The 19,033-nt window shown below is 43.6% G+C and overlaps 1 protein-coding gene across 3 annotated transcripts in view; it reads right to left on the bottom strand.

The window, feature by feature from the left end:
* The window catches only part of LOC119649385 (bestrophin-2), a 121,887-nt gene that overhangs the window by 31,857 nt on the left and 70,997 nt on the right, over positions 1-19,033 (bottom strand). For all 3 annotated transcript variants that reach the window (XM_038051503.1, XM_038051505.1, XM_038051504.1), the window contains exons 3-7: positions 18,463-18,573; positions 12,450-12,633; positions 11,760-12,128; positions 11,338-11,454; positions 3,083-3,190 (exon numbers count right to left, since the gene is read on the bottom strand). In XM_038051503.1, coding sequence (XP_037907431.1) covers positions 3,083-3,190; positions 11,338-11,454; positions 11,760-12,128; positions 12,450-12,633; positions 18,463-18,573 — 889 coding nt within the window. The remainder of the gene's footprint in view (positions 1-3,082; positions 3,191-11,337; positions 11,455-11,759; positions 12,129-12,449; positions 12,634-18,462; positions 18,574-19,033) is intronic.

Here is a 19,033-nt window from a genome sequence, read left to right as displayed (position 1 = left end):
TGCATAGTGGAATAATTCCAAATATACTTTATAAATCAATTTCCTTAATCTCTTCTTTGCTTTACTGAGGGTAGTACAAATTACGTTGCCTCAAACCGACCTCCTTTACCTGGGCTTGGGATGAACATCTATGTTATACTAGCAACATTTGTTTAGTATCTGTTTCACTGAGAATATGATTTCTAATTATTCATTGACTTTCCAGGTCGAAATCCTCCCTGTAATTCGCCAGCAATATTTTTGACGAATAGTTCGAGACTTCTGCCGATTATTTTGAACAACACTTTGTAACATGTGCACGAAAGCAACCCTTTATAATTCTCAAGATTGCACCCAGATCAGGCATTCGATAGAGCTCAATGGTGAAACCGATCATGATGAGCCGACCCCGCTTGTGAATGGGGCGCAGGCTGAAGAAAAAGAAGAAGAGTAAATTACACTTTTGCATCAATATTCCGACATAGTTTCGTAGACCAAACCGAGTATAGGACCTCCTCGGACTTGATCGCCATTTTCGTACTTCTTGCTTTAATCTGCTTTACAGTAGCTACTTAATATCACGGCACTATTATCGAGGGAGTAGAAGACGTACAAGCGCCTGGCCAAGAATGCTATATACAGGAGGGGCAAATTCAGCAGCAAAGTGGCACGGAATCTCCTTGTATACCTTTCTGGTAGGCACGAGGTAGGTAAGAAACCCGTGGCCTATGTGGGATGTCTCCTAGATGGTTTTATTGTATGTGTTTCCTCATCCTATACCAGCAGGAAACGGATGAATCCAAAAGATTGATCTTGCTTGCATCAGTTTATTTCCTCCTCACTTCCTAGGAGAGCAAACATGGATCAATTACCCCTGCCTCTGGTTTCCGCTGGGATGTGGGAAGTCATAAATAGCTGGCCAATGTATATTGTTATGACAGATACGTCCATGTGCTCGCATCAACTCGAAGTCATGTGCCCGCAACCACGTGGGCGCAAACTAATGTGCTGCATTACATACACAGCACTTACACCAGCCGTTATGCGCGGAATTTTTGTCGCACATCTCCCATCGCGGCCGAAGATGTGCAATGATTTTCCGTCACCATACAATTTCAAAGAATGCGCTCTGAGTTGAGTCTCCTGTATATAGTTTCCTTGCGCTTGGCTTGTATTATGCCATTGAGTAGCTCCACAACTGGCAGGTAGTGAAGCAAATATCGACTTGAGGGAACTATAGAGTTCGTCTTTTACTAAGGAGCCCGAATACGTGGTCGTTTTTCCCGTTGAATTTAACTAACCAGCACTTTGGTAGTTTTTTTATTTTAGTAAGGCATAAGTAAGTGCAGAAAATTCTCAGTTCCCAAGAAGTTTTTGAGATATGCGGGTTTCATATTTAATTTGCGCTTAAAAAAAAAGAACGTGATCGGCTTATAATTAACCTTTGTGCGCCCGGGTCACCTTTAATATCTATCAATTTCCGAAAACCCTGTTCAGATTCAAAATACGATCTCTGTAATTTTGCCACGTAACTACTGCGCAAAATCACGCAAAATAACTTGTTTGGTAATTAAAATAGAAACATTCAGAGTTATAACTTGGGTGTATATCTTATCTGATCATGACCTACCAGTAACGCAGAATCATCGCCTCATTATATCGTGGCCGATACCCCATCATGTCGTGACTTTAAACGTGGCTAATACATAATATCTTCAAACATGTATACAAGCCTTTGGAAGCCATTGTTTATACAACATTTTGTGTTGATTTTTTCTAAAAATGTTTTGTTGAAGATTTAATTTGATGGATTAATTTGCTGAAAGGCAAATAACAAGATTTTGTGATAGAAAAACGAAGAGAGCGTTGATCTCGACCGTTTTGTGCCGGAATATGCCCAAGAAAATTTGTGCATTTAAATGCAATTATTCTCGTAATCGCAAATCAACACTGGATTTAAACTTTCAAAATGTCTGAAAGATTTTGCAGTAAAAACTATAGGAAATTAAATGTTATATTAGAAGATTTTATCCCAACAAAAACCCCATTTTTTCTATGCAATTCAAATTATTTGCGAAGGTGTGTATTCTACTCGGAATACAATTATGTCAATCAACAATCACCGTCAAAGACGAAAGACCTCAGTATCTAAAGTTCCATAAATATCTTCTGCCACGACCGTGTCAAAGATACACCCACACAACTTCAACAGGTGTGGATGCCTCTGCAGCCAAGCAAAAATTTGTCATTAAATAATTAAAGGTACTTTCTCAGCGCGCCGACATACTTAAATGGTTTGACTATCTGTTAAGCGCAATCCATTAGCCAAATGCAGAAAATCTTGAAAGATGGTGTTGAATTTTAATTTGGAAATTTTAATGTCACGGAATTTTGTCGATTTCTAAGCCAGACGATAGTGGCATGGCTACGAAGGCACCTGTTTATGGCCCACGCATGCTATGCGAAGATACACACCTTGCTCTGGGCTGAGAGGCTTAATAGGTTGATGACTTGAAGTGCTGGCATAGGTTCAGGTGAATTTAATCGACTTTGGGTGTGAGAAAAGTGGAGTTCTTATGGATTTCAGTAGATTCGGAGGCGTTTCATTGCATTCTGTTTAGATTTGTAGATTGTTTCCTTTGCAAATGGGGGGATGTTTCCGAAATGCCACCCTGTCTATCCAAGTCTATCTACGCAATCAACTTTTCCAAAAATGGGTATTAACATCACGGACTTATCTCACTTCACTTCACCGACTATCTTCCCTGAACCTCAACTGCTAAACATCAAGAAAAGGAAATGAATCAGCACAATTCAGGGTTCCCACAAACTAAGGCAATTTATGATAAAACTTATGATATTCTCATTAACTCGTACTTATTTTGTTATGTTTATCGTTATTGTGTGATATCACCGCGAAGCTAATCAAGCAAACCTGTTCCTTTCGGAAAAAACTACTTACGACTAATTTTTTCATATTCGCCAGCATAAGTGGATTCAGAGAATTCGATCGTCTGATCGCAACATGATCTACCCAAAATTCCATGTAACCCAACATAGATATTTTGCCTTCTAACACTCTGAGCAGTTAAGTTAGACTTACCTTGATGTGTCGATCGATCAGCCAGTTGAGTTCAATATCATCGTCATCTTCGCCGAAGGGGTTTATCAGCACCTCGGCCACCTTCAGCCACCCAACATAGAAGCAAAACTGGAAAGACATGAACATAAATTATTGAATTTGGTACTTTGAGTGGTTTTTAATTTGCACAAATAATTAAATAATTAGTAAATTATTTGCCTAATAGGATGGACATTGGGATTAGCAGGCTGTAAAGTCAACCTTCTGAGTTAATGGAGTTTATTTTTAGAGTTTATGGCCTTTTGTTCATACGTGTTTATTTAGGTATTTGGTAATGCAATACTAGATTTAATCATTTAGCAGGAAAATCTATTTTGTTTGGAAATTATTTTAAATCATGAAGGTATCATGTAAAAAAATGAAGTCAAATTATATCCTAGCAAAATCTGATCAACAATAGTTATGATAGACTCAAGCCATGGATCTCAGTGTTTCTTTCCTCGGGAAAGAACCTTTCATGAAGGTTATATTTCACTTCAGTAACATCTTATAACATCACACAGTAGATTTTGTAAGGTGATTTATGTAATATCGCAAAAGTGATATCACTTCAAAGCGTATGTAATATCATATTACCATCGAGGTAATCGAGGGTGATCCAATTATCACCAAACGTCGCAACATTCTTTAACACCAAAGTGACCGTAAAATTATTTATATAATAAGTAATGTTTTGTATTGTCCATGTTGATGTGATATCACATTACAAAACATCACTAAATATCACCGTTCTCCGTAGTACAAATAGATTTATTCGTCAGGTTAAAAGAAGAAAAGTTATTTTACTTCGACTTTTTTTTGACGGCATGGTCTAATTATGCTTCAGGTGAAAGTTGCATAATTTGTCAAGTCCTCGCGCGACGTCTTCGCGGTGAGTGCTAGAAACCGTCTTCGGGCGGACCAAAAGTCACTGGGCTGATAGTAGGCGCATCCAGTTTGCCAGTTAGTCATGTGTGAACGGCCTGTGGACCTGCCGAATGAGCCGAAGCAACAGACCGGGTATCGTCTTCCTGGCACTGAAAAATATGTTAATAGGACCCCAAGCCATGGTGGAACAGTATACGCCGAGGGCTGCGTGGCCAATGGGGAGCGTGGTCTTTAGTATCCGAACTTTGAATACCCTAAGCACCTTTAGTTTTAAATACGACCCTTATCTTGGTGGTCTAGCCAGCCAGGGTGGACATTCCTCACGGATTACTCGTGGTATCAAGGCATGGACTTAATTAACAAAAATAAAAATAACAAACCGACGAGGGAAAAAGAGGTGGTGATGCGCATCATCGAAGGATGAGCTGCTGGCATCCAGCAAGGAGACAGTATCCGTCAAGAGCAGTACAACCGGTGCCAGCCGCAGTACAGTGTAATGATTTTCTAGAATTGTGAATGATCATTCAGCCATCCTGGGTGGCCGAGAGCGATCTAGAGGGAAGAGCTATCCCAAAACCTAAGAAAAAATGGCTAAGTTAACCGTTAAGGTCTGTCCGGAAATACTGAAGCTCCATCCAAGCGCCCTGTCGACACGTGCATGCACGCCTCTATTCTAGCCAGGCTCTCGAATGTGTGTGGGGAGGGGTGTCCTTTAAGTGTTCCGATCCCTCCCGTGTTATTCTACAAAACTCCCGTATCTATACCGATGCATGGGCCCGCACCGGAGCTTGAAAATAATCACACAAGCAAAGGGGATTTGCGCAAGCCTAATGAAATGAACCAATACGCGAGCTAAAATCTGAAATGGAAGAAAAAGCAACGACGGCTCGACCGCGCGTAGTGCCGTAAATCTCCGGACCTGAGCACCACGATTCCTTTGCTCTCTCCTTCTTCTTAGCCCAAATAATGGCCGTAGGGTGTCAAAAAAGGGAGGAAGCCTGAAAGGCCGCGCTTCACCGAAGATCTGAGGCAAAAGAAACAAGGATTGAGGCTGTAATCCGTCATGAATCCTACCCCCTCGATTGCGGCATTCGGAGATTTTTATTTTCAGGTTTTGGCTCGCGTTTTGGTTTATCTCGTTAGGCTTATGCGAATCCCCATGTTTTTGCGATTCTTTTCAGGATCCGGTGAAGACCCACGCACTGGTATAGACACTTGAATTTTGTATGATGACACGTGAGGGATTGAAGCGCTCAAAGGACCCCCCACATTCCCGAGCCTGGCTAGCACAGAAGCGTGAAAGCACATGTCGACGGACCGCTTGAATGGAGCTTCAGTATTTGCGGGTGGACTTTCACGATCAATTTTGCCATCATTTTGGGTTTTCGGAATAAGCCTTCCCTCTAGGTCCTCTACGACCACTCTGAACTGTCGACTGATCACCCACAAGTCAGAAAGTCATTACAACCGCTGCCTTTAAACCAACCGCCAGAACCTCCCGTAACGAGGCGGCAGACGGAATCCACTGCCGTCAGGCTGGGTGTAGCGAGTGCCAGACATAGTACTCCTAACCAGAAACAGTCGATGTCGGGGGATCCCTCAAAAGCAAAGATCGACAAGAACGCCGGTCACCAGAAACCAGCTAAGAAGCGAAAGTCCATAGGAGCGCTGCTCAATAGTTAGTATCATAAGGTCATGCATAGTCTCTGCAAGATTGCGAAGAATATGGAGGTCGGTATTGTCGACCTGCATGATGAAAAGGTCCCCGCGAAATACCAGGCGATTGTTGAGGAATATAACAGCAAAAACCTGCTAGACGAGGAAAAGGGGAAGCCCACCGCTCTCAAATGCAATCTATCTCAAGACGAGATGGAACAAAAACATAAACGGAACGGAGCAGAGTAAGTAGGAGCTCGGACGCTAAGTAATCTCCGCTGAAAGACAAGCAGCAACAGACTGGCGACGTGGCTAAGAGCCAGTTACGTGTGGCGCTGGCGGATGAGATTTCCATTAGCGACAAACTAGCGCTGGAGGTGTGCACCAGCATTAACGTCAGGCAGTCGGAGATGGTCATTGAGCGTCTCTTGGACACCAAAGTCAACACATGGGTTCCACGTTATAACTTGCGAAGACCAATTCTTCAGGGACTTTCTCCGTTCGTATGTTACTAAGATCAGCGACGCCTGGGAGAGCCTAAAGCTCAAAATTATCCAATACGGCGAAATTTCCAGGAGACCGATCGCTCGCATCTGATTGCCAATGATCCGCATGGATAAGGACAAGCTCGTCCAATTTCTGGGCCTTCAAAACCTCAACATTCCCATGGACGACTGGGTAGTTATCAAGGAAGAGGAACCCAGGTGAATAGCCATTCTTTCCTGCTCTGTATAAAGGGATAGTGCCTGGAGGCACTGCAAAAGGTAGACTATAAAGTGCGGTTCCGAGTTGGGAACGCAAAGGAGAAAGTGCTCCGTTCTGCAAAACTGAACGATAACCTGGATCCAATCGATGTCGCCAACATGCTGTTGGACGAGGTGAGAATCGACGGTCTGACGAACCACTCACGGAAGCAGATTATGCACGCAAACAAACCTGCAGGACCCGAAGTGTACCTCCGCTAATTTGCTAGTCTTCCTCGTAGAGGATGTTGAATGGTCTCGAGAGTGACCCTGCTGCCTTTATCTGGCCTCGCACATTAGTCAAAGTCAGCCTAATCAGTCTTAACAATTTGGTAGCGCGTACATTTTCACCCTGGCTATCGACTCTATATCTCGCGTTGTTCTTCCCACAATATCAATATCATCAGCATAGGCCAGCAGTTGGGCGAACTTAAAGAGGATGATCGCTCGTATCTACATTTGTATTTCTTTAGGGCCAGGTTAAAGAGGACGCGTGAGGGGGCATTCCCTTGTCGTAGAACGTTATTGGTGGCTTCGAGAGTGATCCTACTGCTTTTATCTGGCCTCGCACATTGGTCAGGGTCAGCGTAGTCAATCTTACCAATTTCGTGGGGATACCGGATTGTCTCATGGGCGTGTACAGTTTTATCCTGGCTATGCTGTCAAAGGAGGCTTTAAAGTCGATGAAAAGATGGTGCAAGTGATGTCCATATTCTAGCAGTTTTCCCATTGCTTGCCGCAAAGAGAAAATCTGATATGTTGCTGATCTATTTGCCTGTAGTGAAGCCTGTCTGGTGTGGTCCAACGATATTCTGGGCATATGGGGCTATCCGGCCTAGCAAGATAGCGGAGAATATCTTATAGATGGTACTCCGCAACGTGATACCTCCATAATTGCTGCACTGTATGATTTAGATATCCTACTTGGGATAAGTTTCGAGGGTCCGTTCAACTGTCTCGTAGAAGGTCTCCTTCTCCGACTCTGCAGTCTCCTGTCTATGGGCGTGAACGTTAATGAGGCTTATATTTATAAATTTGCCTCGGAAGCGCAGAGTACATAGCCGTTCGCTTACGTTTTCAAATACGATAATTGCAGGTTTCATTTGGACGACTAAGAAACTTACCCCGAGCACATGGTTTACTGGACTCTAGGAAACTAGTTCTTGTCCAGCGCATCTCTTGTAGCGCTGTTTCATCAGCCTTATATTGGGACAGGGTGTTGGTTAGCTACTGAGCAACATTCAGTCTGTACAGGAGGCGGACGTTCCATGAGAAAATGTACGAATCGTTATTCCGTTTTCGTTGTCGGGTTTGACGACTAGATTTTGACCCTCCAATATTGGGAATCATCCTTTGTTGCCATTTCGCATAATCCAGGTGCCCCTCGATGTTTAACTTGACATCGATCATTACTCCAGGTATGTAATGACCGATTTTGAAACGACCTCGTGATTATCAACCCGGGTTCTGACAGTATTGTTTTTTCTGCGATTAGTAACAAGAAACGCCTCCGGCTTTTTCCCCGCCAGCTGCATTTTCACCATTCAGGGTCATGGTTTGTTGACATGAGTGGTTGCACTTGCATACAGTTCCACGCCTTGTGGCTGTTTCGCCACTACTACCACCGCCAGGTCGTCTTCAAAATCACTCAATGTTGCCTCTTTGGCACATGAAGACCGAGCACTCCATCATACATTATGTTCCACAGCAAGGGCCCTAGTACGGAGCCTTGGGGAACACCCGCCGTCACAACATATTCCTTCGGCCCGTCATCCATCTCGTATGAAAGAAGCCTCTCCCAGCTAGGTAACCAGAAGCATCCAGTTTAGCCAGAGTGCCCTTAATCCAACCCATGTTGGCCAAGTTAAGGGCATTCCTGACATCCAACGTTAGCACATACCAGCGGCCAATACCTCCCGAGCCACGTCCATGACCGTTGCTATTGCATCAACAGTGGACCGTGCTCTCGGAAACCCGTACTGCCGCTCGGCGAACGGAAGCAACCTGTTGTACGTTACGCCTTCTAACATCTTTCCAGTGTCTAAAAGACAGATCGGGGATATAAAAAGGGTGCGCCCTGTGGTTTTTGGGGCTTCGGTAGCAGAACCAAGCTCTGCCTTTTCCATCAGGCGGGAAGCAACAGACAAGGTGCTCTCAACGACGCGATTTTTTTGTTTCATTAGTAGTTTGATTTTCAACTGCGGTGGAACTTCCGTCGCGGTATAGTAGACTTGCATACCTCAGTTACCCGTTGACATAGCTGACTAAAATTTTCCAGTGTTGTTCGCTTCGGGTCATGACCGCCTTCTAAAGCTGCGAAGAGAGTTTCTTCCTCGAATGTTCCAGTGAACCCTCCGCCTATCCTGGTTTTTCCGGCATGGATATCCTCTCGTGATGTGACCTCGTCTAGGTCTTTGCACTCGATTACTATCTGTTGCTTTCAAACTTTGACTTCAGCTTGCTCACCTAGCACCTTCTCCACCTGGCTGCGAAAAATTTCTGCTATCTTCTCTACGGATTTGTTTAGCTCCAGCATCAGATACCCTTTTTGGGTGAACCTGATATGACTCAATTCCGGATTGGCTTTGAGTTGACGAAGGATATCGGCGTAAGACATATTTTCTTTCCTGGAAATAATGATTATTTTTGAACGAATTCTTGTTTTTCCTTCTGCCGCTTTTCGGCGCCCATCTTTGTTTATTGTTCGGTTTTATGAGCTGTAAACTTTTCGCTTTTGTCAAAGTTGGTGGCGTAGTCGAAGAACTACCCGGAACTTTTATCGGCGCAACTTTTTTCGGCGAAAGGACCTTCTTTTTCTTGGTCGCTTGCTGGGGGCCAAGGGTTCACTTAATTCGTTCCTACTTCGTTTGTCTGCATTCTCACTGACCTTATGTTCCCGTTGGGGAGTTCCGCCCCCACGTACTTGAGGAGGGCGATCAAACCCGAGTCTGCAAGAGACTCATCTGTAGTGGCTCTGCCACGAAGCCTCACCGGAGGTTATCTGGTACTATGGGAACCGGGATGACCCTCTGAGAGCATATGCTGCAGGAGAATTCCTGGAGGATGTGTTCTCGGCCCGGTTATTTGCGGTTGGCCCCCTAGTGGGATTTTCATGGTGGTTGTGGTTATGCCTACATCGTGGGCAAGGCTCCTCGGAGCTCGAGCGTGGAGTTGCGCTGTAAAACTCGGATGCCGTACTCCTTAGTTGCGGCAGAGGCCAGATAGGCCTTGCATCCACTGGTATGAATGCTGAGTCTGCATTCAGTATAAACCAGGACCGCTGTGCTTTCATGGCGGGGCTCTGATTGTGGTCCCAAAATCAATCCGTGTCCGAAGAGGACCGTGGGATTATGCCTACACGGCAGGTACTCACGTTAAACCCCCCAGGACTTTCATGACCTTATGTTGAGGAGGCGTTTCCTGCGTCCCCCACGTTTTTCTCTTCCACCGCCCTAATATAGAACAACTTAATGTCATGTATTAGAGCTCTGATATATTGGTGGATATTCCGCCTCTCCTTGATGAACTCACAGTGTTCATGTATGTGTTGCCCCAGCGAAACAAACGCTGTTGTTGTTTGATACCTTCCATGCTTGCCTTTTACAACATCGGTGATTATGCCAATCTGGGGTTATCCAAGTTCCTTTCCGAATCCCGCGGCAAAGCTCGACTGCCTAGGGGTTATGTTGCCCTCAGTGGTGATCTATCAAGTTTTGAGCTTTTACGAAAAGGATCCGGTGTAGATCTCATTTCCACTCTACTAAGATCTAATCTAAGGAGGTCATCGATGATGTGGTTCTGAAGGGCAGGGTGAAGTCTAAGGGAAAGGGTTGCTTTTCGCGACAATCTCCGATCTCGCAGATGACATTTTCTTACTCTGCATATCATGGGCTGAAATTTTTAATTCGTATTTGCATACGTTAACCTCCATCAAGACTTTTCAGATGAATTGGATATGTGACCGTGTAAAATATCAGGTTTGTGGATATTCGTATTTTCATTACCAGCCTTCGTTATATTTCCTGCGAATTCATGATGATGTAAAGATCCAGTTTGCTTAAACTTCATCAGGGAATTCTTCTCGGCACACATGTGTGCATTCATACTTGATCACGGTGCTTATATTATGATTGCATCTACCCTCAACCTTCACTCATGGCACATATCTTTAAAAAATATCTTAAATCACCAAAATTGAAATGATCTTTCCCAACGCCAACTAGTTTTTCTCTCTGTAGTGCCCGAAATCGTTAAGAAGACATTACCGGAAAAAAACCCAACAACTTTGAATTTTTTTCACCCCCCATGCGTACAAATTGCTGGTTCTGTTCCGCAGTCTCAAGGTATGTATTATAATTAAAGCCATTATTGTCGGCATGCCTCATGAGATTGCTAATTTTTCGGCAGAATTTCTGCAAATCACCCTGTCAGCCTAGAGTTTACAAGTGGCAAGGCGGAGCGGTGCTCGCTTAAGACATTAAATTCAGCACAGGCTGCAAAATCCATACGTGCAAATTACGAACAAAGCAATAAATATGTTCGCGATTTTTTTCGCGACCAAACAATCAAGAATTCTCATTAAGGTCGTTGAAGATAGAAAGGCTTGAATTCATAAAAAGTTGGAGAGATAAGTTTTTTGTTAGAACCCAGCATGACTTTGTTGTTGAGATTATCTGGCGTTAAGGGGCTTGTTCATAGTGAGGCTTCAGAAAAACCATCTTCATCTATCGTCGAGATGTCGCTGAACTTCTTTTGGTCTTAAATTAAGTTGGTTTGCACAGAAACCTTAAAGGTCTCACTTCCGAACATATGGGTTCACCCAAGGTCCTTGAAGAATTTCAGTCCTGATTTTGGAACCTACTTTCTTCTGAAAAATCAGTCCTTGGTACCTCTCTTCTACCCATTAACCGAAATTGAGATAATTTCAATAATTTTCAAAAGACGACATACCTGCAAGGCCAAGTAAACAGGGAAGTAAAGATCTGGATCCTTTGGGTCATCAGTCGGAATCATTTGCTTTCCCATCAGGGTCGCTATAAAGTATATGTTCAACACGAGCGTGACCACCTGTAATGATAAGACAAAAGCAGTTACGTAAGTATCAATAAACGATATTGCACGGCAAACACCTCAACACTACTATTATTAGTAATTTCAGAAATGTGCAGCAGGAATGCTAATTACAAGATCACCATGGCGCAATGTTACTTCCGCGCAACATGTTGCGGCTGTTGCGCCGCAAACCCGATTGCAAAAAGAACACGGTCGTCCGTTGATCTCGCGACATTGAATGGATGGGTGTTATGTATTATGCATCACGATCAAATGTAGAAATGTGGGGAAATCTACCTTTCGTCGGAACCCCATCTCACCTGAGTATAGACGAGTGGCACGCAAACCGTGTCGTAGCCGATCAGGGCGCCTAGACGTCGTCTGATATCGGACAACTCCATCAGCAATGTCTGAACAATATGGTCAGAGGTAATGTGGCCGTCCTTGCGGGCCCGGTTTATGATATTCGTTGCCCAGACCAGTGGCATCCAGTACTTGGACATGGGACTCTTGGAATTCATCATATCGAAGATCTTTCGTTCGCTCTCCATCATAAGACCAGCGTCGACCAGATGTTGGGCTGTGGGAAACCTTCGCTTCACTCGGAGCGATATCCTCTGAAGAGTTATCACATATGCTAGCACCATATAACGCATGATATTCCGTCGCATCAGACGACCGATGTCATTCTGTAATGAAGTAGAAAGTAAATGTTTAAACAAGTGACATAAAAAACTTTGGCAAGGTCTTTTTTTGAAAACCGAGATGCGAACTTGAACCAACAAAATTATGTTTAACTGAGCAATCAAAAAACCACAAAACTCTTAAAACAAGGTCCCCAATTTGCATGTGTTAAGACCAATTCTAGGCGGATATTTGCAGTATCTTTTGTATCGGGACCCACAGCAAATTAAAGCCAAATTCTTTAAAACAACTTTAATATCTTCCAAGATACTTCAAGGCCCAGAATTACCAAGAATTAGTAAAAAAAAAACCTAAAAGATACTCACGGTCGTTGTAACACTATCTGGGATTGCAGCACTTATAAATAGGGCAAGAGTATCTGGCCAGGGAAGCAATTTGTATTGTTCCCACCATCTTTTCACGACTAGACTGACATAGAAGCCGAGCACAAACGACATAGGTATACTGTCTATCTGTGATCCGCAATATTGTCGGATTTTTTCAAATATACTGTAACGAAATTAAAAGAAAAATTTCAGTTGATAATGGAGTCATGCTTGTTGCTTATCATGGGATATAAATGATTTGTTCTTGTTTCAAATTTTATTAGAAGAAATATTACCAATTAAAAGCCTTTCAAATAACGTTAAATAGAGTTTGGATATCTTAAGTGAGGACCTAGCAAATAGGAACAATAAGATCTGACATTGCTGATGTACATCTATGGCGACTAACTCCCCTTACATATGATTTTATGGACTGCCTTCCAGAAGCATCCAACTAGAAGGCAGTAACCGTCGAAGACAGCCAGCCATAACACCGCAGTGCTGAAACTAACAATAAGGATCTCCGGGGACGAGGCAAAGGGACTAGTGGATTTCACCTTGGAAACCTCTGTCGGGTGTAATGAGCACCATCTACAATACTCCTAACCCGAAACCTTTGACGTCGAGGATCCTATCAAAACCAAGGACTGACAAGAATGTCAGTCACGGGAAACCAACAAAGAAGCTGAGGTTCCCTGGAGTCCTGCTCAAGAGCCTGTACCAGAATTCCATACATATTCTGAGCAAGAATAAGGAGGCAGGCACTATTGATGAGCTGGACGAGAAGGACCTTACTAAATACCCGGTGATTGTCAAAAAATATATCAACAACAAACGCCTGGGAAACCGGGAGAAGACGAACCCTACTGTCCTCAAACGCATTCGATCTCAAGACGAGGTCAGCATACCTTGAACACCTGGCACAGAAAAAGGGAACAAGTTGTTCCCGAAAAATCGATATATGTTGAGTAAAAATTGCTTCTAGTGACGGAGACGGTGTTGAATTTTCATTTCTTAAATCTCCTGAACGACAAGGGGGGAACAAGGAGGAATCATCCCATGTTTCGATTTTTCTTAGGTGGTAATGTGGTCGCTAAGATGACCGTTACTTTTGAGGGTGTAAAGTTATGCATACGACAAGATCCCCAAGAGATCAGCCGATCGCATTTGATTGCCGAAGTGCCTTCAAACCCCAGGATTCCCAAGAATGGCTTAGTGGTTATGAAAGGCGAACTTCGTAAGTGCGGTTCGGAGTCAGGAACGCGAAGGTGAAAGTATTCCGTTTCCCGAAATCGAACGACAACCTAGATCCAGTCGACGCCATCAACGAGCTGCTGGAGGGGATAAAGATCGACGGTTCGTCGAAGACTGACGAATCAAGGGGAGGGTGGCGCAGGTAAATATGCAGCACTAGAAGTGCGCCTCAGTTAATCTCCTCCTTGTGGAAGACATCGATGTCGCGCTAATAGAGGAGTTCCAATGCAAATATTATAATTTATACTACACCACAAGAAACTCTGATCGGGACAGACCTAGAGGATGTATCCTCCCCAGGAGGAGCCTGCTCGTTCTGCTGTGTCCGGACTAGAATTACAGGAGCAGGAGAAGGTAGAAAGCGTGAATATTTCATCCACTTAGATTGCTCACAACTGATCAAGCTTTGCCAGAAGAACTGTAGCTTCCACCATCGCAGCAAAAGGGCGCAACCAGTTGATAGGCTACGACGCCAATGTAGGACATACGCTTTGGGGTAACTCGGAAATCAACGGGAGTGGTGAGTCATTCTTTGATTTTCTGATTAATACGAATCTATGTGTGGAATAGGGGCAGTGAAGCAACCTCCCATTTTCCCAGTTCGGAGAACTGCGACAACTGGCAAGAGGTCCTTGATATTACCCTACTAACCAACAATCGGATTCTTAAGGTGGTGAACTGGAAAGTGTCTGATTAGAGATCATTCTCAGATCACAGTTGGATAATTTTCCGTCTAGCCCTCGCGGCAAATGTCTTCAACAAGTTATCAAGAACAAACTCTCCGGTGCGCAAATTGGTAAGATTGCCACAACAGACAAACTGGCGGAGGGGGGCTGAAAAAGTCATTTGAAACAGTCTGTGAAGATCTATTTAACCTTTGGAAGTTGACCAGACAGTTCTTCAACATCTACTAAAGACCCAAATATTGGCAGACATACAAAGTCTGCCTGCAGAATTGCAAGTCGTCTATCAATACTATCAAGTACCGCTCTCTCTCTCTTGGACTAGTGATTCTGTCCAAGGAACATAGGAGCCCCTCCTTTCTTAAAAATTCGGAAGGCTCCTGTACGGAATCCAACCAGAACGAAACTGATTTGGCCCATTTATAATAAAACCCGATCGCGAGAGCTGCTGTTCCCAACGCCTGGAAATGCATACAAGACTACGGCGGCTTGCACAGGACACTGACCCCTAGGGAACCAAGTCCTCAGGCTCGGCGTACCCTACAATTTGCATTGCCAAACCTGCCGAGAGAAGGAGGAAACCCTCAGGCACTTCTTTTATGATCGTTTTGCAATCACTGCCACTTAAACAGGGTAATGCAAGCAAGCGGAAATATCTGTGTCCAGTATGGAGCTGGTAGGAATAGCCCACTAGTTGTGATCATGCCACAGAAAGTGACTTCGTTAATATATAACAATTCAAAAGTTTGCTTTCGCACTTCTTACCGAAACCAGTGTCAATCCGGAAATACGGAATACAAGTAAAATTGTGATGGAAAGGAGCAATGCAGTTATCTTTCTACTTTACTACGATTATTCCAGTAATGTCAATTAAGAATTTCCCCAATAATCTATACACGTCGGGACACACTGGGAGTTCTTGGAGTCGTCGACAACTCCTTGTCGACGTCGATGGGGTGATGTGAGTTTAGCTCTGCCAAGGTGGTAGTTGTGGTATGTATTAGGGAGCCAGCCTCTTGGAGACCCTGGTTGGGTAACTGGTATTAGCAGACCGCGTTGCCCCGAACGAGTCCATCCGTGATTTCGGGATCAGCTCAGTGTTGATCAGACCTCAGGAAACTGGAATTGGTTGTCCCTGGGGTATACCTGCTTCTGACGATGGTACAAACTTAAATGGCACACTATGAATGAGGAGATAGTGGGAATAAAGAATGAGTTGGCCGGGTTTGTACGTAGCACGAAAATACATCACTCGCCCCAGCGAAAGATGGAGCGAAGGCTGAAATACCCGATAAGACATCATGATGCGCAAACAGAGAAGAAGGCTCGCAAAGTGATGCGGCATCGAGCCGGATACGGCGACCTAGATAGTACCACCAGTGGAAACTGCTGAAATTGGCCAGACGGATTCGAATATAAGCCGAGTTAGGGCGCTGTTAACTATTCTGGCGAAAGCTAAAAAGAAAAGGCTTATCGAAGATTGCACGCAGTCATGAAGGCCATGAAGTCTGCTACGCTACTCCAGAAAAACTTCAGCAGGAGGAGCTCCTGGACAGAATTTCGTACTACCGGCGGTTGAAGAGTAAGAGAAGATGCCCAAAGAGGAGAAACAACCATGCCCCCCGCTGAGAACACCGTAAGCGACAAACGGATCGAAGACAGCCTGTTGCTGAGCCAGCTGAGGAAAAAACGGAAGGCGGAAGGGTTATCTAAGGAGACTTCACGTAGGTACTTTCGAGGGCTCAAAAGAACAAGCGGAAAAGGGTCGAGAGGCAACAACACGCCACACCATCAGAAAAACCTGTGTTTAAAATTATGGCGGACACGAAGGATGGAGGACCAAAAGAAAAGGTGGGGTAACGAAGAAGGATCAGATCGCCAGCTCTGCTTATTAGGTTGACGGAAGACAAAAGCCTTGCGGAAGTCCTCAGCGAAATCAATTATAGGATCAAGCCGGAAGATACCGGAGCGAAAGTGTCTTCCATTCGGAAAACGAAGGGTCGTGGAGTCCTAGTCAAATTAGGCCCGAGGATAGCAGATGAAGGTATCTGAGTGTATGAAATAACAAGTCTTGTTAGCACTGATGAAGGGAACAAGTGGTTCTCGAAATATCGGTTTTTGTAAGAATAAATATCTGCCACAAAGAAAAAGAAACAACAAGTTTCTTATTATTTCAGATAATTAATCGTTGTCCGTGTCCGGATAGCTCAGTGGTTAGAGCACTAGGCTGTCATACGGAAGGTCGCGGTTCAAATCTCACTGGTGGCAGTGGAATTTGTATCGTGATTTGCCGTCGGATACCAGTCGACTCAGCTGTGAATGAGTACCTGAGTCAAATCAGGGTAATAATCTCGGGCGAGCGCAATGCTGACCACATTGCCTCCTAGTGTACCGTTACGGTCTTGAATGAAGTGCTCTAACACACTTCAAGGCCCTGATCCAATATGGATTGTTGCGCCAACGATTATTATATTAATTAATCGTTGGAAACACCGCCTAATTACACTCAGATCTGAATGTAATTACGCAGTGTTTCTAGCGATTAGTTATTTGAAATAATAAAACTTGTTTTTTCTATTCGCTAGTGTTGATTTTTATTTTTCAAATACCGATATTTCGGGGAGGACTTGCTCCCTTTATCAAACAAAAGCAAGCTCTATTATTTCAGATAAAGGTATGTTCTGTGAAGCAGTCAAAGGGCTGCTAGGAGAGAAAGCTTTGGTTCCTAGCCTGGAACCCACGTATTTCTGGAAATCCAAGACCCTGGCCGTCTCATAGAAAATAATGAGATAGAAGAGGCCATCAAGCGCGAAAATCCGGAGTTAACCAATTCCCGGATTGATAACGCTAACTTCCGAGATCAAAAACTCGCTTTGGTGAAAGTTGTCCGACAACACGGGAGGAAACTTCTAAGCAGAGGCAAAATCAGAATTAGCTGGGTAATATGTACGATACGAATCCAGGCCACTCCACTGACAGAAGCACAACATGTCGCAGCTACGGTCAGGCAGACTGTAAAGTGAATACCTGCAACGAGAATGATAGCTGCTTTCTATGTAGGGACCGTGACGCATCTGTGCACACCGCGTTTTCGGGGCGGAGTCCAGTCTTCAGAGCATAACTGGAAAGAGCTAGAATGCGGTCAACTTGATAATCCGAATTCTAGACTTCCAAAACAAGAACCCATCTTCATAGCACTCCGACATATCAGCTACCGCTGCCACCGGGATTCGAGACGGCATCCACTTTAGCTTCCTTGCTGAGGCAAAGGCTTTCTCTAGATTTAGTGTTTAGGGGTAACGTTTTTAGTATCTATCTGGCATCGAAGAGACCGGATGCCGGACTTTCAGCGCAGGTTTGCTCTGAAGGTCGCTATCTTGGGCACAGATGGGCGGATCCTGGTCGTGGGTGACTGCAAACTCCAGAGGGAAACGAATCCTCGAAATGCCGACGAGAAGAGGATTTGTAATTTTAAACACCGGATCTACCTGAATGTTCCGCGCCCAGGCTGCAAGGGAAGCATTCCTGACGTAACTTTTGTGCCGGAATCACTGGTGTCACTGATGGGCGGGTGGTGAGTTCTGGAAGAATACTCGGCAAGCGACCGTCAATACATTCCCAACGAAGTGGTTAACATAAACTCTCGGGGGTGTTATGAAACTAATATGAAAAAGACTATTTATGTCACATTCGGAAAAGGATTTGAACTATCTTTTCCTTTTTAGAACTGGTAATCGATAATAAATTTATTCACTTCAGACTTTGTCGTAGCTAATCAGATTCACGGATTAGAAAAGATTAAAGCAAAACTATATTCTTTTGCCTAGAATTTAAGAGCCTTCCGCTGTGAATTTATCGAATCAATCGGTCTATGGACGAATTGGTGTCGCTGTACTGTCATTGTAAACTAAACAAGATTCAAATTCAATGCTATTTTCGGTTTCTTTGTTCCAAAAATATCAAATATCAAATTTTTAGCACTTCATCGTTAACTTTAAAATGGCTTAAAAATAAGCTCAATAAAATTTGAAACAATACAATATTTTCAGAAGAAAAAAATCCTTGTTTATACTTACATTTGTTGTTGCCTATTTAAAGCAAATCTATAAATAAGATTAATTGTATAATATAAACCTAAATACGCTACTAGTTCCCTCCAGACTAATTTGTAGACACTCCCTCGCCATCTGAAATAGAAATAAAAGGCCATTGTTAGCTAATTAGCATAGACATAAACATATTTTTATTTATTTATTGGCGTTCAAACAATATGAGTAGAAGATAATATGAAATTATCTAAAACTGAAAATTAGTAAGTGTTCTGAGTGTATCTTAAGTGAAATATCTTAAAATTCTATGGAGAAACCTCTTAGCGATGCATTGCAAGGAGAAGTACTATTAATATCAGGCTAAAGAGTAGCGCAAGATTGGAGTTAGCTCAAATTGTCCTAAAACCTATCAAAGAACATTTCGAAAACTTAACTGGCCAAGAGCAGACTGGTTTCCGCTTCATTAACACCCTTCCCACCATTTTGGAGCAGTGGGTGGAGTTCAGGTCTTCGATTCACCTGTTCTTCAACGATTTCAAGAATGCTTTCGATAGCATGTATCTGGTATGCTCTATGCAGAAACTAATTATTATCTTCA

This window comes from Hermetia illucens, chromosome 2 (assembly GCF_905115235.1).
Source record: "Hermetia illucens chromosome 2, iHerIll2.2.curated.20191125, whole genome shotgun sequence".
In the NCBI taxonomy this organism is placed as follows: Eukaryota; Metazoa; Arthropoda; class Insecta; order Diptera; family Stratiomyidae; genus Hermetia; species Hermetia illucens.
This window is presented reverse-complemented; position numbering and strand designations above follow the sequence as displayed.